The 17,574-nt window shown below is 59.5% G+C and overlaps 3 protein-coding genes across 11 annotated transcripts; 1 reads left to right on the top strand and 2 right to left on the bottom strand.

The window, feature by feature from the left end:
• Positions 1-86: 86 nt before the first annotated feature.
• On the bottom strand, positions 87-5,071 carry GARIN5A (golgi associated RAB2 interactor 5A). Of its 4 annotated transcripts, none has more exons than XM_077131066.1 (5): positions 4,884-5,071; positions 4,525-4,643; positions 3,996-4,126; positions 1,009-1,279; positions 87-515 (listed from the first exon to the last, which is right to left on the bottom strand). In XM_077131066.1, the coding sequence occupies exons 1-5, from the start codon at positions 4,924-4,926 to the stop codon at positions 459-461; spliced, it is 621 nt and encodes a 206-aa protein (XP_076987181.1). In that variant the 5' UTR covers positions 4,927-5,071; the 3' UTR covers positions 87-458. The 4 variants fall into 4 exon arrangements, with proteins under 4 accessions (XP_076987181.1, XP_076987183.1, XP_076987180.1 ...); XM_077131068.1 differs by having other exon boundaries at positions 1,142-1,279; XM_077131065.1 differs by having other exon boundaries at positions 1,009-1,182.
• Positions 5,072-5,197: 126 nt separating this feature from the next.
• On the top strand, positions 5,198-15,547 carry EMC10 (ER membrane protein complex subunit 10). 3 transcript variants are annotated; one of them, XM_077131042.1, is made up of 8 exons: positions 5,199-5,393; positions 6,118-6,190; positions 7,061-7,170; positions 8,502-8,606; positions 8,957-9,138; positions 9,229-9,322; positions 10,296-10,379; positions 10,582-10,693. In XM_077131042.1, the coding sequence occupies exons 1-7, from the start codon at positions 5,280-5,282 to the stop codon at positions 10,377-10,379; spliced, it is 762 nt and encodes a 253-aa protein (XP_076987157.1). In that variant the 5' UTR covers positions 5,199-5,279; the 3' UTR covers positions 10,582-10,693. The 3 variants fall into 3 exon arrangements, with proteins under 3 accessions (XP_076987156.1, XP_076987157.1, XP_076987155.1); XM_077131041.1 differs by lacking the exons at positions 10,296-10,379; positions 10,582-10,693 and adding an exon at positions 14,737-15,547 and having other exon boundaries at positions 5,198-5,393; XM_077131040.1 differs by lacking the exon at positions 10,296-10,379 and having other exon boundaries at positions 5,201-5,393; positions 10,582-11,636.
• LOC143658744 (uncharacterized) lies at positions 14,018-17,212 on the bottom strand. 4 transcript variants are annotated; one of them, XM_077130986.1, is made up of 3 exons: positions 15,389-17,212; positions 14,886-15,216; positions 14,018-14,790 (listed from the first exon to the last, which is right to left on the bottom strand). In XM_077130986.1, the coding sequence occupies exon 1, from the start codon at positions 17,115-17,117 to the stop codon at positions 15,705-15,707; it is 1,413 nt and encodes a 470-aa protein (XP_076987101.1). In that variant the 5' UTR covers positions 17,118-17,212; the 3' UTR covers positions 14,018-14,790; positions 14,886-15,216; positions 15,389-15,704. The 4 variants fall into 4 exon arrangements, with proteins under 4 accessions (XP_076987101.1, XP_076987102.1, XP_076987100.1 ...); XM_077130987.1 differs by lacking the exon at positions 14,018-14,790 and having other exon boundaries at positions 14,840-15,241; XM_077130985.1 differs by lacking the exon at positions 14,018-14,790 and having other exon boundaries at positions 14,840-15,216.
• Between the last annotated feature and the right edge of the window lie 362 nt (positions 17,213-17,574).

The following is a 17,574-nucleotide window of genomic DNA, read 5'->3' as shown; positions in this document are numbered from 1 at the left end:
TACGTGCGTGGGGGGGGCAGGCTGGGGTGGGGAAGGCGGCGGGGTGGGGTGGCAGTCAGAACGCAACAGGCCACATCGAGGCACCGTCTTGGAACAGCGACTTTACTGAGGCAACGACCGGAAGTCGGGGTGACCCTGAGGCCACACAGAGGCATTCCAGATGGGCAGAACTGCTGGGGTGAGGGCGCCAGGTTGGACGGTGGACACTGCACGGCAGTGGCAGTCGCCAGGAGTTCGCCACAGGGACCCGAAGGCCACACTGAGGCCGCCATGCTGGGAAGGCTGCCTCGGCCGGGCAGGCAGTATCTAGGCTGGGGGACTTGGCGACGCTGCTCGCGACCTGCGTGGTGGCTCTTCATCGGCCGAGCTTTATTAAGCGAAAAGATCCATCTGTCCCGCCCCGAGACAGGATATTTTTGTCTTTAGTTCTTTGGTGACCTAGAAGGATGTTGGGACAGTCACAGTCCCCAGAGTTCTGAGACCTTTGGGTCAAGTCTGACTTCCATGTCTTGAGGCTGGGGGCACAAGAAAACATTTGTCTCACAGGCCTTGACCTGGTTGGGGGAGGGCGTGAGGGGGTTTCTGTGAGCGGGGGAGGCAGGGGAGGGGGCCACACAGGTTCTAAAGCTGCCACCACAAGGACTGATCCCTGTCCCCTCCCGCAGGCACTGGGCATCTGGCCCTGCACCTGCCCCCCCTTAGGCCCATATGGAGGTCAAGGGCAGAGAGGCTGTTAGGGAACCCCAGGTTAGGAAAACACAGCCACCCAGGCTAGGGGCACTGAGACCTGCAGACCCCACCCTGCTTGGAGAGCCTCTGCCATGTACTCGCAGCTTCATACCCTTTAAGGAGCCAGGGGGCCGGTCCCCAACCCCTCTCCGCTCAGACCGGGGGTCCCGGGGCCCCGGATCCCAACTCCTTGCCCCCCAGCCACTTCTTACCGCCACCCAGCCCCGCCCCACGCTCACCTCCGCCCTTGGCTCCACCCACTCCTCCACCTCCCTTTACCTTCTGTCCCCGCCCCCCAGCCTCCTCCTCTTCCTCCTCCTCCTCGCTGTCCTCCAGCGTGGAGTCCTCCTGCGTGGAGGGCTTGGATCCCCCGGGCGAGTGGAAGCGCAGGCGGTACAGCAGCCGCACCCACCGGTCGAACTCGCGGTCTCCGGTCTCCCGCAGAGCCCGCAGCTGCAGGTAGAAGGCGCGGCCTGTGCATAGCTTGACCTTGAGCTGCCACCGGCACTCGTTGTGCACAAAGAGCTGGACGAACTGCAGGGGGAACAGCCTGGCGGGTGCAAGGGGCGGCCTCAGTTCCCCACCTCCTTGGCTCCCCAGCCCCCCTGCACCCACCTCTGGCGCCCCCCGGAGCGGGTGTCTCCCATCGCCCCTCTGCGGGGAAGGAATACTCTTGCGCTAGTCGCACCCCTGGAATGAAATCCATCCCTAAGGTGACTCACATTTGCATCTCCCCAAACTCCTTTCTCAACTCCAGACTCGAATATCCACTTGCCTCCTTGAAACTCCCATCGGGATGCTGGATCCGCACCAAACACAGACGTGTCCAAAACCCAAACCCCTGACCGTACCCGACCCCACCCCCAAACCTGCCCCTCTCCACCTTCCCCCTCTCAGACCCTCTTGCTCAGCCAGAAACGCTAGAGCCGCTCCTGACGGGACTCTCACATCCTCATCCAATCCGGTCAGCAGATCCCGAAGGCTCCACCCTTCAAAATGTCTCCATCATGCACCGCTCCTGAGTGCTCCAGCCCTGTCCCACCTGGACTCCCGCATCGGCGCCCCCTCGGCCACCAGAGGGCGCCAGGGAGAACTAAGGGGCGTCCCTCTGCCGGAGGCCCTCCCGAGCCCTGCCTGGTTCAGAATAAAAGTCCAAGTCCTTACCGCGGGCCCCCAGGCCATCCCTCTGCACCCTGTCCACCTCTTCCCCTCGCTCACTCGGCTCCGGCCCCGCCCCCGCGCAGCCCACACCTGCCTCCTGGCTGTTTTATAACCGGGCGAGGCTGGGTCCCTCCTCAGGGCGGTTCCTTCTTCCTACAGTCGTCCCACGGTTTGCCCCCCAAGTGGATCTTTCTACAGCCACCCTTCCGGAACTCCCCACGCCCTCCCTATCCCGTACGCCTCCCCAGACCTGTCCCCTGACACAGGCTTATTTACTCTGTCTGCCTCCCCAGTGCAGTAGGAGCACCACTCATGGTGGGTGCTCCAGGACACTTGTTGAGCATTTGAGTAAATGGATCACCGAGGGCCCTGGTGTGGTTGTGAGCCTGATTCAAGGTCCCACAAGGAAGACGAGGAAACTGAGTCAAGAAAGGCAGATAACCTGCCACGGGTCCCCTAGCAGGGAGCTGAACCAAGTCTTCTGTGCCCTCAAGCACACCACTGGGCAGCCCCGTGCCCTTGGGCCTGGCATCACCACTCTACGAATTGCCATTACGTGCACCTTCCTGCCTGCGTGTGGGGGCGTGGGAGGGTGTGCCCAAGACAATGGACACGAGCTCAAGGCCTGTCAGTGGGTGACTCCATCAGTCATGTCCCCAGATGGAAGAACAATGGCTGATGTTTACGGGGCGCTTATCCCAGCAGCCCTGGGCGGCAGGCTCCCTCTGATCCTCACTTCCAGGGGAAGGGAGCCTGGCCAGAGGGAGTGGAGAAGAGGTGAAGCCAGGATTTGACCCCAGGCTGTCTGAAAGCAGACATTTGTTCAAGAACGTTCCCCGTAGCATTGTGACACCAGCTCAGAGTTCACTAGTCAAGCTGTGATGTCTAAGGGGTGTCTGGGGGCTGCACTTGTGTGATATGAAATGAGTTCTGGGCTGGACCGATGAGGGAGGCAGTGGCCAAAGAGGTGGCGTACAGCACGTGCCTACTGCTCTCTTTAAAGGAAGGGGGTCTCTGAATAGCTCAGGGGTGGAAGCTGGTTAAAAGTGGGCAGTCAAGGGGTGTGTCCTGAGGCAGCGTTTGCAGAGCAAGCTCAACTTGTTACGATGGCATTTTATTTGGGGGGGGGGTTGCTAGAGTGCTGAAGGTTTGAGGTCAGAGCCACCTTCCAGCACCACCAGTAAGTACTTTTCCAACTGCACTCCTTTGGGAGTAGGAAATCAATTGCGGGGGGGTGGGGTCATCCCTGGCATTTAAAGGCACAGAAAATGGGATAGAAGATGTCAGGAGACCACTGCTGCTTGGTGAAACAGTTTACAGCCTCGAATTAGTTCCAGTCAGACCAGACTCTGCATCCAATTGACTTTCAAAATGTCATTTGGACTTCATAATTAGACAAAGGCCTGTGGACATGTGTCCACATGTCCTAATGTACCTTTCTTTCTTCCTGCCTCCCCTCCCTCTCTCTTTCTCCTCCCTCTCTCCCTTCCTTCCCCCCTCTCTTCCCCCTCTGTCTCTTTCTTTGTAATAGTGAGATGTTCTCAACAAAGTGAAAGCCACTAGACAGAATGTTTCTGTAAATATACACATGAATGTTTCAGTATTTGTAGCTAGAGTGGGCGGCGGGAGGGCAGGAGGCTGGGATGGGAGAAAGGCCTATTTTGTGCCACATGTGTTTTCACTTTGAAGTGTGTTTGTTCTCCCTTGACTTTTTCAGTTGAATAAATCAACCTGAATGGGTGGGGTGTAGTGTGGCACGAGAGCTGCGGGACTCTGAGGTTGGCAATCATGAGGCGCCTGAGGTCCCAGTCCCAGCCCCCATCCGACCCCCAAGCAGAATGCTCCCCTCTCTGAGCCCAAGGAGCGCCACCCTGCGAGGTCAGAGATGAACTATGTGCACTGACTTGGGGGCACTGGGTGCTGCCCACACGGCCACCTCCTCCTGCTCTGGGTATTTAGTCCCTGTGAACCACTCCGCCCTCCCCCTCCCGGAGAGGGCTGCAGCCCCCCAGGCTTCAGTGGGCATCTTGGGGAGAGGAAGTTCTTCAGGCTGGGATGCCCAGTACTGAGGAGGGAGGCGTCTAGGCTGGGGTGGGGGCAGTCACCCAAAGAGTTGCAGGTCTCCATTCTCCTTAGAGGGGCCTGCCAGGAGCAACAGATCAGGGAGTTCCAGGGCTGGACTAGAGGCTGCCACCCCCATGGTGACTTTGTTGGCGACTTCTCCTAATCGGGTCACCTAAAGTCAGATATCAGGGGTTAGAGGTGGAAAAGGTGAGGGGCAGAATTGGGAGGGATCAGAGGCCAGGGAACTTGGTGGGGTTAAAGACCATGAACCATGCAAGAAAAAGATCAGGTCAGGGGTCAAATATCCTGGGATCAAAGGCCAAGAATCATATGGCTGTGAAATCAGGAAAACTGAGCCAGCAGTCAGAGGTCAGGGTTCACAGGGAAGCTAAAGGTCAGGAAGTATGGGGGATATCCGAGGGCACATATTATGAGGAGTTGGAGGTCAGCAATCTGCCAGATGGATATTAGGGGGAGGCAGTGGGAAGGAGGGAGAGTGGGGGCTCCCCAAGTCGGGAGGTCAGGGTTCAAGCCAAGACTATGGGGCTGAGGACACCCGGGGCTCCACACCTGCACGAAGTTGCTCTCAAAGATGGGAAAGTCGCGCAGCTCGTCGAACTCTCCGCTCAGGAGGTGGCGTTGGAGCCGTCCCGGCCGGCGCCTGGGACGTGCTGGAGCCAGGGGCGTTTCTAGAGGGGCGAAACTCGGGGGGGTCTACCTTAGGAGATAGGGTCCGGGTAGCCCAGAGCTAAGGGTGGTGTAATCCGGCTCTTCCCTCACCTGGCTCCCTCACCTGGCTCCCGCACCTGGTTCCCTCACCTGGCTTCCTCACCTGGCTCCCTCACCTGGCTCCACCATTTGGTTCTCTCAAGTGACCCCGGCCCCGGCCCTTCTCCGTCTCTCCTGTCTTCCACCTGGTCCCGCCTCACCTGCTTCACAGAGGGCCAGCTTTTGCATGCACCCCCGCTTCATCGCAATGCCCTTACCCCTTGCGGGGCGCGGAGGGAAGAGGCCCTGGAGGCAAGGGGAGGGCGGGGCCGTCGGTTCTGTGGCGTCACAAGGCGGCGGGCGGGGTCCGACGACGTCACCGAGCTAGGGGCACGACCCCTCCGGGGTGATGGCGTCACAGGAAGGGGGCGGTGCCTGGAAAGCGGGAAGGAGGGGCGGCAGCGCGGTGACCGCAGGGTCCCGCGACCTGTCGGCGCCAAAGCGCAGGCGCCCGTGGGCGGCGCAGACGCAACAGGCTGCCGTCCGTGCTCGTCCTCCCGGCGTGCTCCGCGGCGCGCGGCTCGGCCCCGCCCCTTGGCTGGTGGGAGGAAGCTGCGATGGCGGCGGCCGGAGCGGTGGCTGCTCGTGTTATTCTCCTCTTATTGGTGGTGGCGACGGCGCCCAGCCGGGCTCGGGACAGTGGCTGTCGGGCCGGGGCCGCAGTACGGGGGGTGAGTACGCACTGGCTGTGCACAGGGGGCGGGGCCGGCGGAAATCCCGGATTTAGGGCGCTTGGGTCGGTCAGGATGTCCCGGAGGCCGCGCAGAGCCCAAAAGGGAGAGATGAGAGGTGAGAGGTGAGAGCGGGTCGGGGAGTGAGGCTGCGGTCGGGCATGGGGTGAGACTACGTGCTGCCCCAGGGAGCTGAGAGGAAAGGCTGCAGGGCTGCAGCTCATGCAGGTGCATGAGGCGGTTTCCAGCTCGCGGATCCTTCCAAGCGTAGGTGCGAGGGCGTGGGTTGGGGGAAGCAGCGGAGGTGGGATAAATTTAAGACGTTGGAGAAAAGGAATATGCAAGATAAGAGCCCGGGCGGCATCTTGGCTGTGCAAGGAGGCATTTGGTTTTTGCATGGAGAGGGAGCCCTTGGTATTGGAACGTGTCCCCTTAATTCGTGGATGTTTACGATGCGAGCTGGAAGGTGATCTGGGGATAGTTGCCTTGGCAACAAATGTCCGCGGGTTTGTAGGCTCTTGTTTTCTAAGGGCAGCACCTAGTCATGAATATTCATGGAGTGGGCGTTTCTGTATGGGATCATGGGCAATCCTCAGCCACTGCAAATGATAAGAGAGTCAGGCTCTTCCCTCAGCCTAGTGGTCTCCTTGTCCTGAAGTCCGTGAGTCCTGCTCTGCCGAAGGCTTGGGTGGTCTCACTTGGGGTGCATCTGTCTTCCCTGCAGGCCGGTGTGGACGGTCGCGAGGGCGAGGGTTGTGGCACAGTGGCGCTGTTGTTGGAACACTCGTTTGAGATTGGTGAGTGCCCGGCGTCCATGCAGGATACTGACCTGGGGCTCCTCGAGGTCCAGATTCCGTTAGGATACCATCCAGTGGGGCTGACCAGCCATTTGCCAACAGCCTTCCGTAAGGTCAAAGCTCTCAACAGGACCTGTTTCAGAGCAGACTTCTCCTTCAATTCCCCCACGCCCCTTGCTGGTCAGGTGTTTTGTGCATCTGGACTCAACCTGCCTCACAACAATTGGAGGCAGTAAATATGTCCTTCCATTTTCTGAAGTGAAATGACAGAACTGCGACCAGCCCCACAGTCCAGTGGGGCGTCCAGCTTCCCAGAACCCGCATGCCAGTGCTCTGGAGCCTGAGGCTGGAATTTGGGGGCTTGCTGCAATGCAGAAGCCCAGCCCCACCAAGTCAGCCTGGAATCTGCCCCAGAAACAGCTCCTCTGGTGCTGACCCAGCCGTACAGGTGGGAGCCTCTGAGTTCTGCCCACCCCAGTATTATTATTATTTTTTTTGCGTGGGCAGGCGCTGGGAATTGAACCCGGGTCTCCAGCATGGCAGGCGATAACTCTGCCCGCTGAGCCATCATGATCCGCCCTGCCCCCAGTATTTTGCAGCTGGAAAAACGGAGGCTCAGGTTATGTGACCTTACCCCAGTCACCTGGTGAAGCAGAAGTAGGGCTCAGGTTGGGGTCAGGTGTCTGCTGCCAACTGCTGTGTGTGTGTGTGGTGGGGGGGGGCAGGCCCTGATGAGGTTGGGAAAAGGGAGCTTGGGATGGGGAAGTGACCTGGTGACTCACGGGTGGAGGCAGGGCCACCATTCAGTGCAGGTCTCCAGGAGTGAGGGGTGCCGCGGGAGGACGGTTGCTGAACCCAGACTTCCCACAGATGACAGTGCCCACTTCCGGAAGCGGGGCTCTCTGCTGTGGAGCCAGCAGGACGGCGCCTTGTCTCTGTCGCAGCGGCAGCTCAGTGAGGAGGAGCGGGGCCGACTCCGGGTGAGGTGGGGTCCGTGGGACTTGGCTCGGGGGAGGGCATCTGGCGACCTCTCCCTGATGACCACCCCTTTCCAGGGGGGACCCCACTGCCTCATGAGGCCTCACCCTCTGTCTCCTGAGGTCCTCCTTAGCCTTGGTCTCTGTGCACTGGAGCGTGGCACGTGCCCTCTCCTGGGCCCTCCCTTTGCTCCATGGTTTTCACACGATTGCTTCCTCTCACTCTTCTGGATTCAGCCAAGGTGTTTCTTGGTCACTTAGGTTGAGATTTGCCTGGGAGGAGAAAGCGATCCACAGAGGAGCCAGGTTAAATAAGAGAAGGATGCTTTTGTCTAGTGGTCCTTCTTCTTGACACCCCCAAAGACCCAGGCTCCTCCCAGGCCTGGCTGATCCTCCCTGGGCTGGGCGGGGTGAGGAAGCTGCGGGGCTCCAGCCCCTGTTCTAGTGGCAGATATGGGAGGGGGAGTAGGAGGGGCGGGGGTACAGCCACATCTTTGGGAAAGCTCGCCAAAGCTTCTTCCACCCTGGTGACCAGATGTAAGAGGGGCCGGGTGCCGTGGGCTTTATTCCGGGTGGCCCCGGGCCCAGGATGTCTTGTGGAAGATGTCAGTGGGAGACTAATGGGGGCAGACCTGCCTCCGAGAGGTCTGGCCAGCCTGTCCCACGCGGCACCCAGTGATTCTTTACAAGCGCCTTGAGTTCTCACCATAATCATCTTACATGTACCCTCACTGAGGCGCATAATAGAAGCCCCCCGTGGGCCTGGTGCTGGGCTGGGTCAGACCTGGGCCAGCCCCAGGGAGCACCCAGTCCCGCGGGCATCTGGCCTGTGCACAGATGTGCCGCCAGAGGGTCTTTGTTATAACGGAAGCAGCCCGGGGCCCTGGGGAGGCCCAAGGAGGCCCTGGCTCAGCCCAGTGCTCAGGGACGGCATTCACAAGGGCTCCAGCCTGCCTGACGGGGCCGTCTTGAGTGGTTCTGTAAGGGAGGGCAGGGGCTGTTGGAGCCCAGATGAGGGACCAGGGTGCTGCCCAGTGTGGACTGGTGCCGTCAGCCTGCTCTTTGTCTCAGGACAGAAGCCACTGACTGATCAGGCCCCAGAGAGAATTCATTGGCTCAGATAACTGCCTAGGTGCAGAGCTAGCATCAGTTGCGGCTGGATCCAGGTGCCTGAACAGCATCCTCAGGATTCTGGGCACTCCTGGCCTCACCCCTGTGGGAGGAGACCTGGGCCTGGCTGGAGAGTGGGATGCTGTGTGGGCAAGATGGGAAGGACCTTCCTGGTGGAGTCCCAGGAGCATCCCTCCCACTGTGCCCCTCTGCCCTGTCTCCAGGATGTGGCTGCTCTGAACGGCCTGTACCGTGTACGGGTCCCGCGGCGGCCTGGAGCCCCCGATGGCCCAGAAGCCGGAGGCTATGTCTCCTCCTTCGTCCCCGCGGTGAGTCAGTGGTCAGGCCCCACCCCTGTCCTTGCTCCTCCCGCCCGTCCCCTCCAGTGCCCTCCTCCTCAAGTCCCCAGTGTTCCCGGAACCTCAATTCTGTGCTCGGGGAGGACAGGAAGATTCAGACCTGGCCTTGTCCTTTGGGGTCTCCTGGTTTGGGGGAGACTGCCAGAGCAGTGGGTGCTTTAGTGGAGGGGGCACAGGAGCCCCAGCGAGGCTGCTGGGCTGGGCATTCCACCAGGGGGGCAGGTGGGGTTTCAGAAGATGCTTGGGGGCCACTGGAGCTATGAGCGAGGCTGAGGCCGTGGCCCCCAGTTTCCCTCTGACCCGGCCCCCGCCTTCTGCAGTGCTCCCTGGTGGAGTCGCACCTCTCGGATCAGCTGACCCTGCACGTGGACGTGGTGGGCAACGTGGTGGGTGTGTCGGTGGTGACGCAGCCCGGGGGCTGCCGGGGCCACGAGGTGGAAGACGTGGACCTGGAGCTGTTCAACACCACGGTTCAGCTGCAGCCGCCCGCCACAGCGCCGGGGTAAGGCGCTCGCTGGGGTCCTCGCAGGCTGGCCTGTCCCGTTGCCTTGGGTCTCCACCCCTCACCACCCCTGTTTCCCTCCCGGCCCAGCCCCGAGACGGCTGCCTTCATTGAGCGTCTGGAGATGGAGCAGGCTCAGAAGGCCAAGAACCCCCAGGAGCAGAAGTCCTTCTTTGCCAAATATGTGAGTGGGGCTCCCCCATACCCCTTCCTGACAGGGGCCCTGAGCTGGCTGCCCCTGCCCTCCCTGACCCCAAGGCCCTGCTCCTCTCCGTGCCCTTGCTTCTGGGGTCGGCGCCTTGGGCCTCTGGCCTCCTGCGTGTGGGGCCTGCAGCTCTCCCCTGGGGCCAGGCCTGCCCCTCTGGCACCGTGCAGGTGGGTGGTGCTGGGTGAGGGCCGTGGACCCATAGGTGCCCCCTCTCCACCTGTGCCAGTTTGTGAAAGCGGTTAGGGGCATCCAGTCTGAGCAGACTGCCAGCCCTGGGTGCAGCGTGGGACCTGGGGAGAGAACAGATCTCAGGGGCACCCCGGGCAGGGATGGGGGGTAGGGGGTGCCTGTGTGGGCACAGGCAGGGCCTAGCTTGTCAGGAGGAAGTGCGGTGTGGAGGGCTCAGGTCAGTTCTCGGGGCGGATGGAGGCTGGGAGGAGGGTGAGGCTGGGGGAGGAGGGCGAGGCCTCCAGGGGGCTAGAGGAGAGAGGGTGGGCAGTACCTAAGGAGAGGGGAAGGTTTGACTGTAGGAAGGCAGAGAAAGGCCAGGTCTGGGGGAGCCTGGGAGGCATGTGGCTTTGGAGAGAGGCGTTTGGGCATGGCAGGGCTCGGCTTCGGGGTGCCCAGGGTCAGCCCAGGGCTGGGGAGGGGGCTGTGCTGCCTGAAGGCCCAAGAAGTCTGGCAGTGGATGTGGCTGGAGCAGTTCAGGTCCAGCCTAGGGTCCAGAGACCTGACTCCAACCCAGGGAAGTCAAGACCCCTCTCCCCAGGCTGCAGGTTCCCTGCTAGGCCCGTGCACAGCCAAGGCAGGTGGGAGCCGGGGCTGGGACCGCCAGGGCCTGGTTGACTTTGCTGGTGGCCCCTGAGGACCCTGCCCGCTGGAGGGACCCCCAGCCCCTGGCCGCAGGCTCCCATGGCTGGCCCTGACCTATGCTCCCCTCCCTCCTCAGTGGCACCTCATCCTGGGGGGGGCCGTGTTGCTTACAGCCCTGCGTCCTGCTGCCCCGGGGCCAGCGCCGCCGCAGGAGGCCTGAGTGAGGACCCAGCACCCCCCCTTGCACCCCACCCCCGTAGTGATGTAGGGGCCTGGGCCCACCCCCCGCAGCCTCCCCCACCGGCCCCTCACCCCACCTCCCCATCCTGGCGTCTGGAGCCCAAGGACGCACGCACTCATCTCCCTGCTTTGTCTTTCTATGTGTCTGTCCTTCCTGTCCACCGCCTCCTCTCTGCCCACAGTGGATGTACATCGTTCCCGTCGTCCTGTTCCTCATGATGTCAGGAGCGCCGGATGCAGGCGGCCAGGGTGGAGGTGGTGGCGGGGGTGGCGGGGGTAGCGGCAGTGGTCGGTGAGGGCCCAAAGTCAGCAACCCCCCCCAGGACACCCTCCTGCCCCAGCCCCCCAAGGTCGGGCCCTCCCCTTGCCAGCGCCAGCAGGCCGCGTCCATTGAGGTCGAGTGTCTGGTATGCATCCTGCTGGGTTCCCTGCTGCTGTCCCCTTTGTCCGCAGGATAGAGTTCAAGCCCCTGGGCTTATGGCTGGCCTGGCCCCTGCAGCCCGTCTCCCCTGGCGAGCGTACATGTTTTGGGAACATGCCGAGTTCTCTCCAGCCTCTGTGCCTTTGCTGGTAGCGTCCTCACCCCGCCGGTGCACCCTCCCCATAGCTGTCTCCCCCCCAGCCCCCACGGCAACCCCCTCAGCCTCCACGGCACCCCCAGCTCGCCTGGCACCGAGCTTGGGACACAAACTCCTACTCTGTCCTGGTACCTGGGCTGGGCGCCGGCTTCCCTAAACACATGCACCCCCTCCCAGTCCTGCCCCCCGGGGTTGTGGCTGACCACTGAGGCATCCTCTGTCCCCACAGTGCCCAGACGCTGAGATGTGGTCAGAGCCCTCCCCTCGGGCCAGGCCCTCATGGGCCCCGGGTTTGAAGAAGTGATATTTAAAGTTAGAAAGAAAGTTACATGATGGAGGGGAGGACTGGAAACAGAATTCCAGAATTCCTTTCACCCACTCCCCCCCGGGTGGGTGCTGGCAGTCTACTGCTTACCTCCCACTCCCCCACCCCCTTTACTTCCTTATTTAAAAATATTGAGAAGATATTCTATCAAAACCTATAGATGTTTTGAAAAGTCCCGACTTCCAGCAGTCCTGTGCTCCCTTGTGCCCCAGGTCGGTGCGCATCGTGTGTGGGCTGGAGGGGGCATCGGGCCTGCTGGGCCCCCGGCCTCTCCTGAGCCCTTCCCCATGGGCCACCCCATTTTGTTTGGTTATAAAATCCACAGTCTCCCTTTGTTGTGAGTTTGAATTATTTCCTCGGGACACAGGGCTGACAGTGGGCTGCTGTGGCAGATGAGAAAGCTGCCTGTGAACAGGAAAGCGAGCTGTCAGCCAGTGTTAGAAGGATCCAGTGGGAAGCTGGTCCCCGCACTCTTAGTTTCCCTCCTGCAGCTTCTGCAGCCCCCGGGAGCGTGTTATTTTTCCCTCTTTGTAACAAGAGCCCCGCACCTGGTGCCCTGGCCCACGCTTGCCTTGACCCTGGCAGTGCCCGGGGAGCGGCCAGTTCCCTGTCACACCTGTGTGGTCTCCCCGGGGAGGGCTCGCGGTCACCCCCAGGCCACCATTCATGGACGTTTCCATTTTACACAAGTGCAGGGATGGCTGGAGTGGAGTGCCAGGGGTGAGGTGGCCTGACCCGGGCAGACGGTGTCTGTAACATGATATCGCCACATCACCCACCAGAACGGAGCCGCTCTGCCCAGCCGCATCGGGGTGGGAAGGGGGCGTCTTGCACACTGAGATGGCCAGGAGAGGCCCCTCCCACCAGAGGTCACCAAGAAAGACTCAACTGGCACTGGGTAGCAGGGCGCCGACTCACAGAGGGAAGGCATGGCGAGGTCGGCTTCTGTGGGCACCAGGCCCCAAGGCCAACAGGTCCCTATCCCCCCAATGCCAGGAGATGGCCCCCAAGCCCCTCCTGAGTCAGGCCAGGCCAAGTAGCGGGCAGGCGCCATGGGTCACATGGACGTGCCCAGAGTGGAGGGGACATGCCACCACTGTCTGCGGAGGCTTCCCTCCCGGGGCTCAGCCCATGGCTACCATCCCACGGAGGAGCCAGGCCCCTGCGCCTGTCCCCAAGTACAGGGTTACCTGAGGGCCCAGGGGGCGGGGCGGCTGTGCCACCTCTAAAGCCCCGGAGGGTCTGGCCAGGGTCCCCTCTCCTCAGTCTCATGACCATCCTCAGTTCTGTCACTCCTGCCAGTACTGCAGGTTCCTGTTTTACAGCGTATTGTAACTTTATTATGTAAAACTGAACCTTCCTGTCCTCTGCCAGCTAGAGAGGGCATGCTTCCGCGTCTTTTCCATCGTGTTCCCTATAAATTCTCTTATCTTTTCCTGGATTATCCCAGAATCATTTTTGGGAAACCTTCCACGACTCAGAGTTTTAACCCTTTTCAGATTTGCAGGTGCATATGCTCTCCCCAACCGTTTGCTGCTCTGTTCTGTTATTTTAAAAAAATGTGTATTGGGTCTTGAAATTGTCGCATGGCCGAGGGATATTCTCTTCCTGTAGGGCTGTTTCTGTTGCTTTCCAGCTGCCAGGTTACTCTGTTGCTTATCCTGGTCAGTGTGGAGTTAGTTCGGGTTCCCCAGGGCTGAACTTCTAATTCTTGCTCATCCTTGGGGAGCTCATTTACCATTTTATTTTATCGACTGGGGTGTCCAGGGATGAAACTTGAGAGCTGACAGGAGGCCCGGGCCTCCCGTCTCCCATGCGTTGTTCTGGAGAACGCCCATAAACAGGCGAACCTGTGTGGAAACAGTCATGCCAGAGTGGGTGTTCCTGCTTTTAATTTTTTTTTCCTTCACTTGCCCTACAATAGAGAGGTTTCCATCTCTGAAAATAAACCGATCCTCATGCCATGTGGCGGCCCTGGGCTTGGCTCACTGGTTTCTGTGGATGGCCTTTTGGGTTGTTTCAGATGATGATGCTGGGGTACCTGTGCGCCTGCATCGTGTCACACGTGCATGAGCATCTGCAGGACACAGGGCCAGACGGAGCCATTCTGGGGGACAGGCTGTGCGTACCCCCTTGCAGCTCCAGGCCCCACTCCCTGCCCCCACCCCTCCATGCTGGGTTCCAGACCCCCTCCTCACTGCTGATTCCCAGTCCCGTTGTCAGCCTAGACCCCGCTCCTGCTCCCAGATCCCTGGCCCATCTGCCACCGGGGACTTTCCTCTGGCTCTGCTTCAAGGACCATGAAGAATTCGGGGCCTCCCACCCAGCCCTCCCCCAGATTCCTACTCTAGTGAGTGGGGCTGCACCACTCCCCAGCCCTGCTGGCCAGAGCACAGCCCTCCCCCAGACCCTCCCCCCCCACACCACTGTCCCAGTCTCTCAGGGTCCTCCCTCCCTCATCCCTTCATCTCCATCCCCTCCCCAGGGCCCTGGCCTCAGCTTGGCCCTTGTCCAGCACAGGCCTCGTCCTCTCCCCTACTGGCCTCCTGGTTCCTGACCTCTGGTCTAAGATGCATGTGCACCTGGTCTAAGATGCATGTGCACCTCAGTGAAGAGCCACCCTCCCCGCTTTCTGCCTCACCCCTTGGATGCCCTTCTTTGCCCCATGAAAAGTCACCTGCTCCCTGGTATCAAGGAAGCCCCCTCCAAGCCTAGGGTTTCAGGTTAGCATGTAGGTGTTCTCAGCACACATTTGTATGACAAGCAATCCTTTAAAATACACAAGATTAATTTTAGTATTAATCTCTTTTCTACCTCAATTGGGCATTTTAGCAATTGGCTTCTGGATGATTCTATAGGCTCCCTTATTTAACCCATTAAAGAGACTCCATGGTGGGGATCAGGGGCCAGTTGTTGGGGCCTTTTTATCTGTCAGTCCATCCCCCTTTGCCTGCATCCCCTTCCATTCATTTGGGCCCTACAGCGTCATTACAAAGGAAGTGGGAACTTGACCTGGTCCTCCTCCTGGAACGGCAGCCTCCCAAGCAAGCAAATTTATGTGAGTCCACTCCCATAATGCAGTTCCAGATGTATTTCCTTGGTATGATGGGTTGCATGGTAGCCCCCAAATGATGTGTTCATGTCCCAAGCCCCAGAACCACAGAGAATGTGACTTTTCTTGGTAAAAAGACTTTTGCATATGTAATTAAGACTTGAGTTTAGCCAGGTGGGTCCTAAGTCCAATGACAAGATGAAGAGAAGACACAAATAGAAAAAGGCCACATGAAGATGGAGGCAGAGGATTCTCCCCCAGTGCCTTCAGAGGGAGCATGGTCCTGCTGACATCTGATTTCAGGCTTTTGTATTCCAGATCTGTGAGAGGATACATTTTTCTTGTTTTAAGCCACCACATTTGTGTTAATTTGTTATGGCAGATGCAGAAAATGAATACACATGGGAATGCAGGAGAGAATCAACCCCGAAATAACCTGAAAACACATGAAGTCAGGGAAGTTAAGTTGGCATACAAAAAAGCTCTCTTTGTGTAATGTTTGTACATTGATTAGGAGTAAAAAGTTTTCACCTCTACAGAATTTTGCAAATTTCCTCCCTCTCCTGCACCCACCCAACAGGCATCCAAGTCTCTTCTTTTTTGCTGGGCTTTTTCTTGATGTCTAATATAGCTGGGTTGCAGTTCCACTCTTTGTCACTAGGTGGCAATAGAAGCTTTCATCCTGTCTTCTCAGGTAGCTACTGGGGAAGTCAGCTCTCCTGATGGACAGAAGGGCCCTGCAAAGCTGGGGTTCCCACGCAGCCTTTTCCAGCTGGTCTTCAGGAACACTGGCTGCTTGTTTCCTCATCTGTGATGTGGGGGTCAGGCAAGGTCATGTCAGCACTGATGTGTTCCATGCAGCCTGAGGAAGGGCAGATGGGGGAGGACTGGGGAGTACAACAGAAGAAGGGGTCCTGGAGAAAGGAGTCAGACATCCCCTTCCCCACCAAGCCCAGACAGGAGCCAGGGGTCAACAGTGGGTAGAAGGAGCCAACTCCTGGTCAACCCCACACAGTCCTAGCCCTGCCTCTTACCTGCTGTGTGGCCACAGGTAGGAGCTCCTCTGTGTGAGCTTGTCCTTCTCGTCATTGGAGAGCCTAGGGCAGGCCTGGGTCCTCCAGGCAGCGTCCAGAGTCCAGGTCAGACAGAAAAGGGAGAGAATGGGTGTCACCAAGGCCCCTCCACCCCAGTGCCCCTGGCTCAGCACACTTGGCCCAGGCTGCCACGTTCTGCCACAGAGCCAGGGTGGGGGGCCTGGGGGTTCTGGGGCAGGTCCCCACCTCCTGCTCAGAATCTGGGAACCTCAGCATGAGTCAGCAACAGGGGGGCAAAGAGCAGGCTCTGAGCTCATCATCCTGCAGAGCCCTTGGGGAGCTGAGGGTGGTGGAGCCTCCCCAAGACTGCGAAGGAGCAAGACTTTGAAGGGGGCCGGTGAGAGGGGAGAAGAGGCAGTGACAGCAGGGGATGAGAGAGGAGAGGAGACTCAGAGGGGAGAAAGGAAAGAAAGGGAGAGAGGAGATACAGAGAGGAATGGGAGAAGATGGGGAGGTAGTGGGGAAGAGATGAGAAAAGGAAGAGATTCAGAGAGGAGAGGGGAAGAGAAAGATTCAGAGAAGAAAAACTGGAGAGAGGCAGTTGGAAGTGAGATGGGAGAGAGGAGAAGAAAGCGGTAGAGCACGCGAGAAAACTACAGCAAGAGGAAAAGAGAGACAGGCCCCGAGAGAGAAGACAGGGAGAGAAAGAGAGGAGAGAGAAGAGAAAGGGAGCCCTGCAGAGGGAGACTTTGGAGAGAGAAAGGTGAGGCCCAGAGAGAACGAGAAGAGAGAAAGGCAGGAGGGGAGAAAGAGAAGGGGAGCCACAGAGAAATGGAAGAAAATGAGAAAAAGGAAGGAGAGATGAGATGTAAGAGAAGGGGCCAGAAGGAAGAGGAAGGGAGGGGAACGGGGGTGGGGGAGAGAGGGAGAAGAAAAAAGGGGGAGAAAAAGGAGGAGGAGGGGACAAGAGGCAGGCAAGCAAAGCTAGCAGAGAAGACAGCTGGGGCTGAGGGAGGGATGGACAGTGAAGAGGGGGACGGGGGTGGGGGCGCTGCCTGGCCTGGGGAAGATGCGGGGGGGGGGGGGCAGCTTGGACAAGGAAAAATAGAAGAGAATCAGGAGAGGGGGTGAAAAAGGGAAAAGGACAAGAAGAAAGAAGGAGACAAACAGCATGAGAGAAAGGGGGAGAGGAAGAGAAGGAAAAGGAAGAGGGAGGGAGGAGAAAAAAGGCAAAATTGAGAGAAGGGAGAGAGCTAGAGAGAAAAGAGATGAGAGGAAGGAGGGGAGGGGTAAAGAGGAACAATAAAAGGAAGAGTGCAGAAAGAGAAGAGCAAGAGAAAAAGGAAAAAGGAGGAGGAGACAGGAAGGAGAGACGGAAGAGAGGAAGATGGGTGGGGGGTGAGAGGAGAGATTCAGAGAGAAAAGACGGGAGAGAAAGAAAGGAGAGGGCAAGAGATGGGGGAGAGGGCAAGAGGGGGAGGGTCAAGGGGAGGGCAGGAGGGGGAGACACCCACGGAGTAAAGAGAGGAGGGAGTGAAGGTGTGAGAGGGACGGGGGAGAAGGAAGAAGTGTTTGTGAGAGAATGAGAGCTGGAGAAGGGGGGGAGGGGGAGAGGAAACAGAAGAGAGGGAAAGAGAAGACAGAGAAGTGGGAAGATGCCCCCAGGCAGGCAGAGACGGGCAGAGGAAGGAGCACACACACGTGCACACATTCGCACATGCACACACATTCACACACCTGCACATTCACAGGAGCGTGCACACACTCCCCTCGGAGTCCAGGCAGAGGGGAGGACAGAGGGGGAGGGGAAGGCTGGCGGGGGCCGGGACGGGGAGACACAGCCGGACGGCGAGTCCCAGGGGGTGTCCCGACCTGCTGGGGCCTGAGGCACCCACGGGGGGGGGGGGTCGGGCGCAGGGGAACCGAGGAGGCGCAAGGGCAGAGCAAAGTGGGGAGGGCGCTGGGGGAGGGCAGAAGGGAAGAAGGAGAGGAGGGAGAGGAGCGAGGGAACGCGAGAGAGAAACAGAGAAAAAGAAGGGGTGGGGGAGAGGAAGATACAGAAAGAGGGCAAGAGAGAAAAAGGCGGACAGGCGTTTAAAGGATGAGAAGGAATGAAGTGAAGTGAGGGGAGACGCAGAGAAAACCCGAGGGCGCGGGGAGGGGTGCGCCGCACGCGGCTGCTCGGG

The sequence above is a fragment of the Tamandua tetradactyla genome, chromosome 16, assembly GCF_023851605.1.
Source record: "Tamandua tetradactyla isolate mTamTet1 chromosome 16, mTamTet1.pri, whole genome shotgun sequence".
In the NCBI taxonomy this organism is placed as follows: Eukaryota; Metazoa; Chordata; class Mammalia; order Pilosa; family Myrmecophagidae; genus Tamandua; species Tamandua tetradactyla.
Note: the sequence above shows the minus strand (reverse complement) of the source record. Positions and strands in the feature narration are given on the sequence as shown.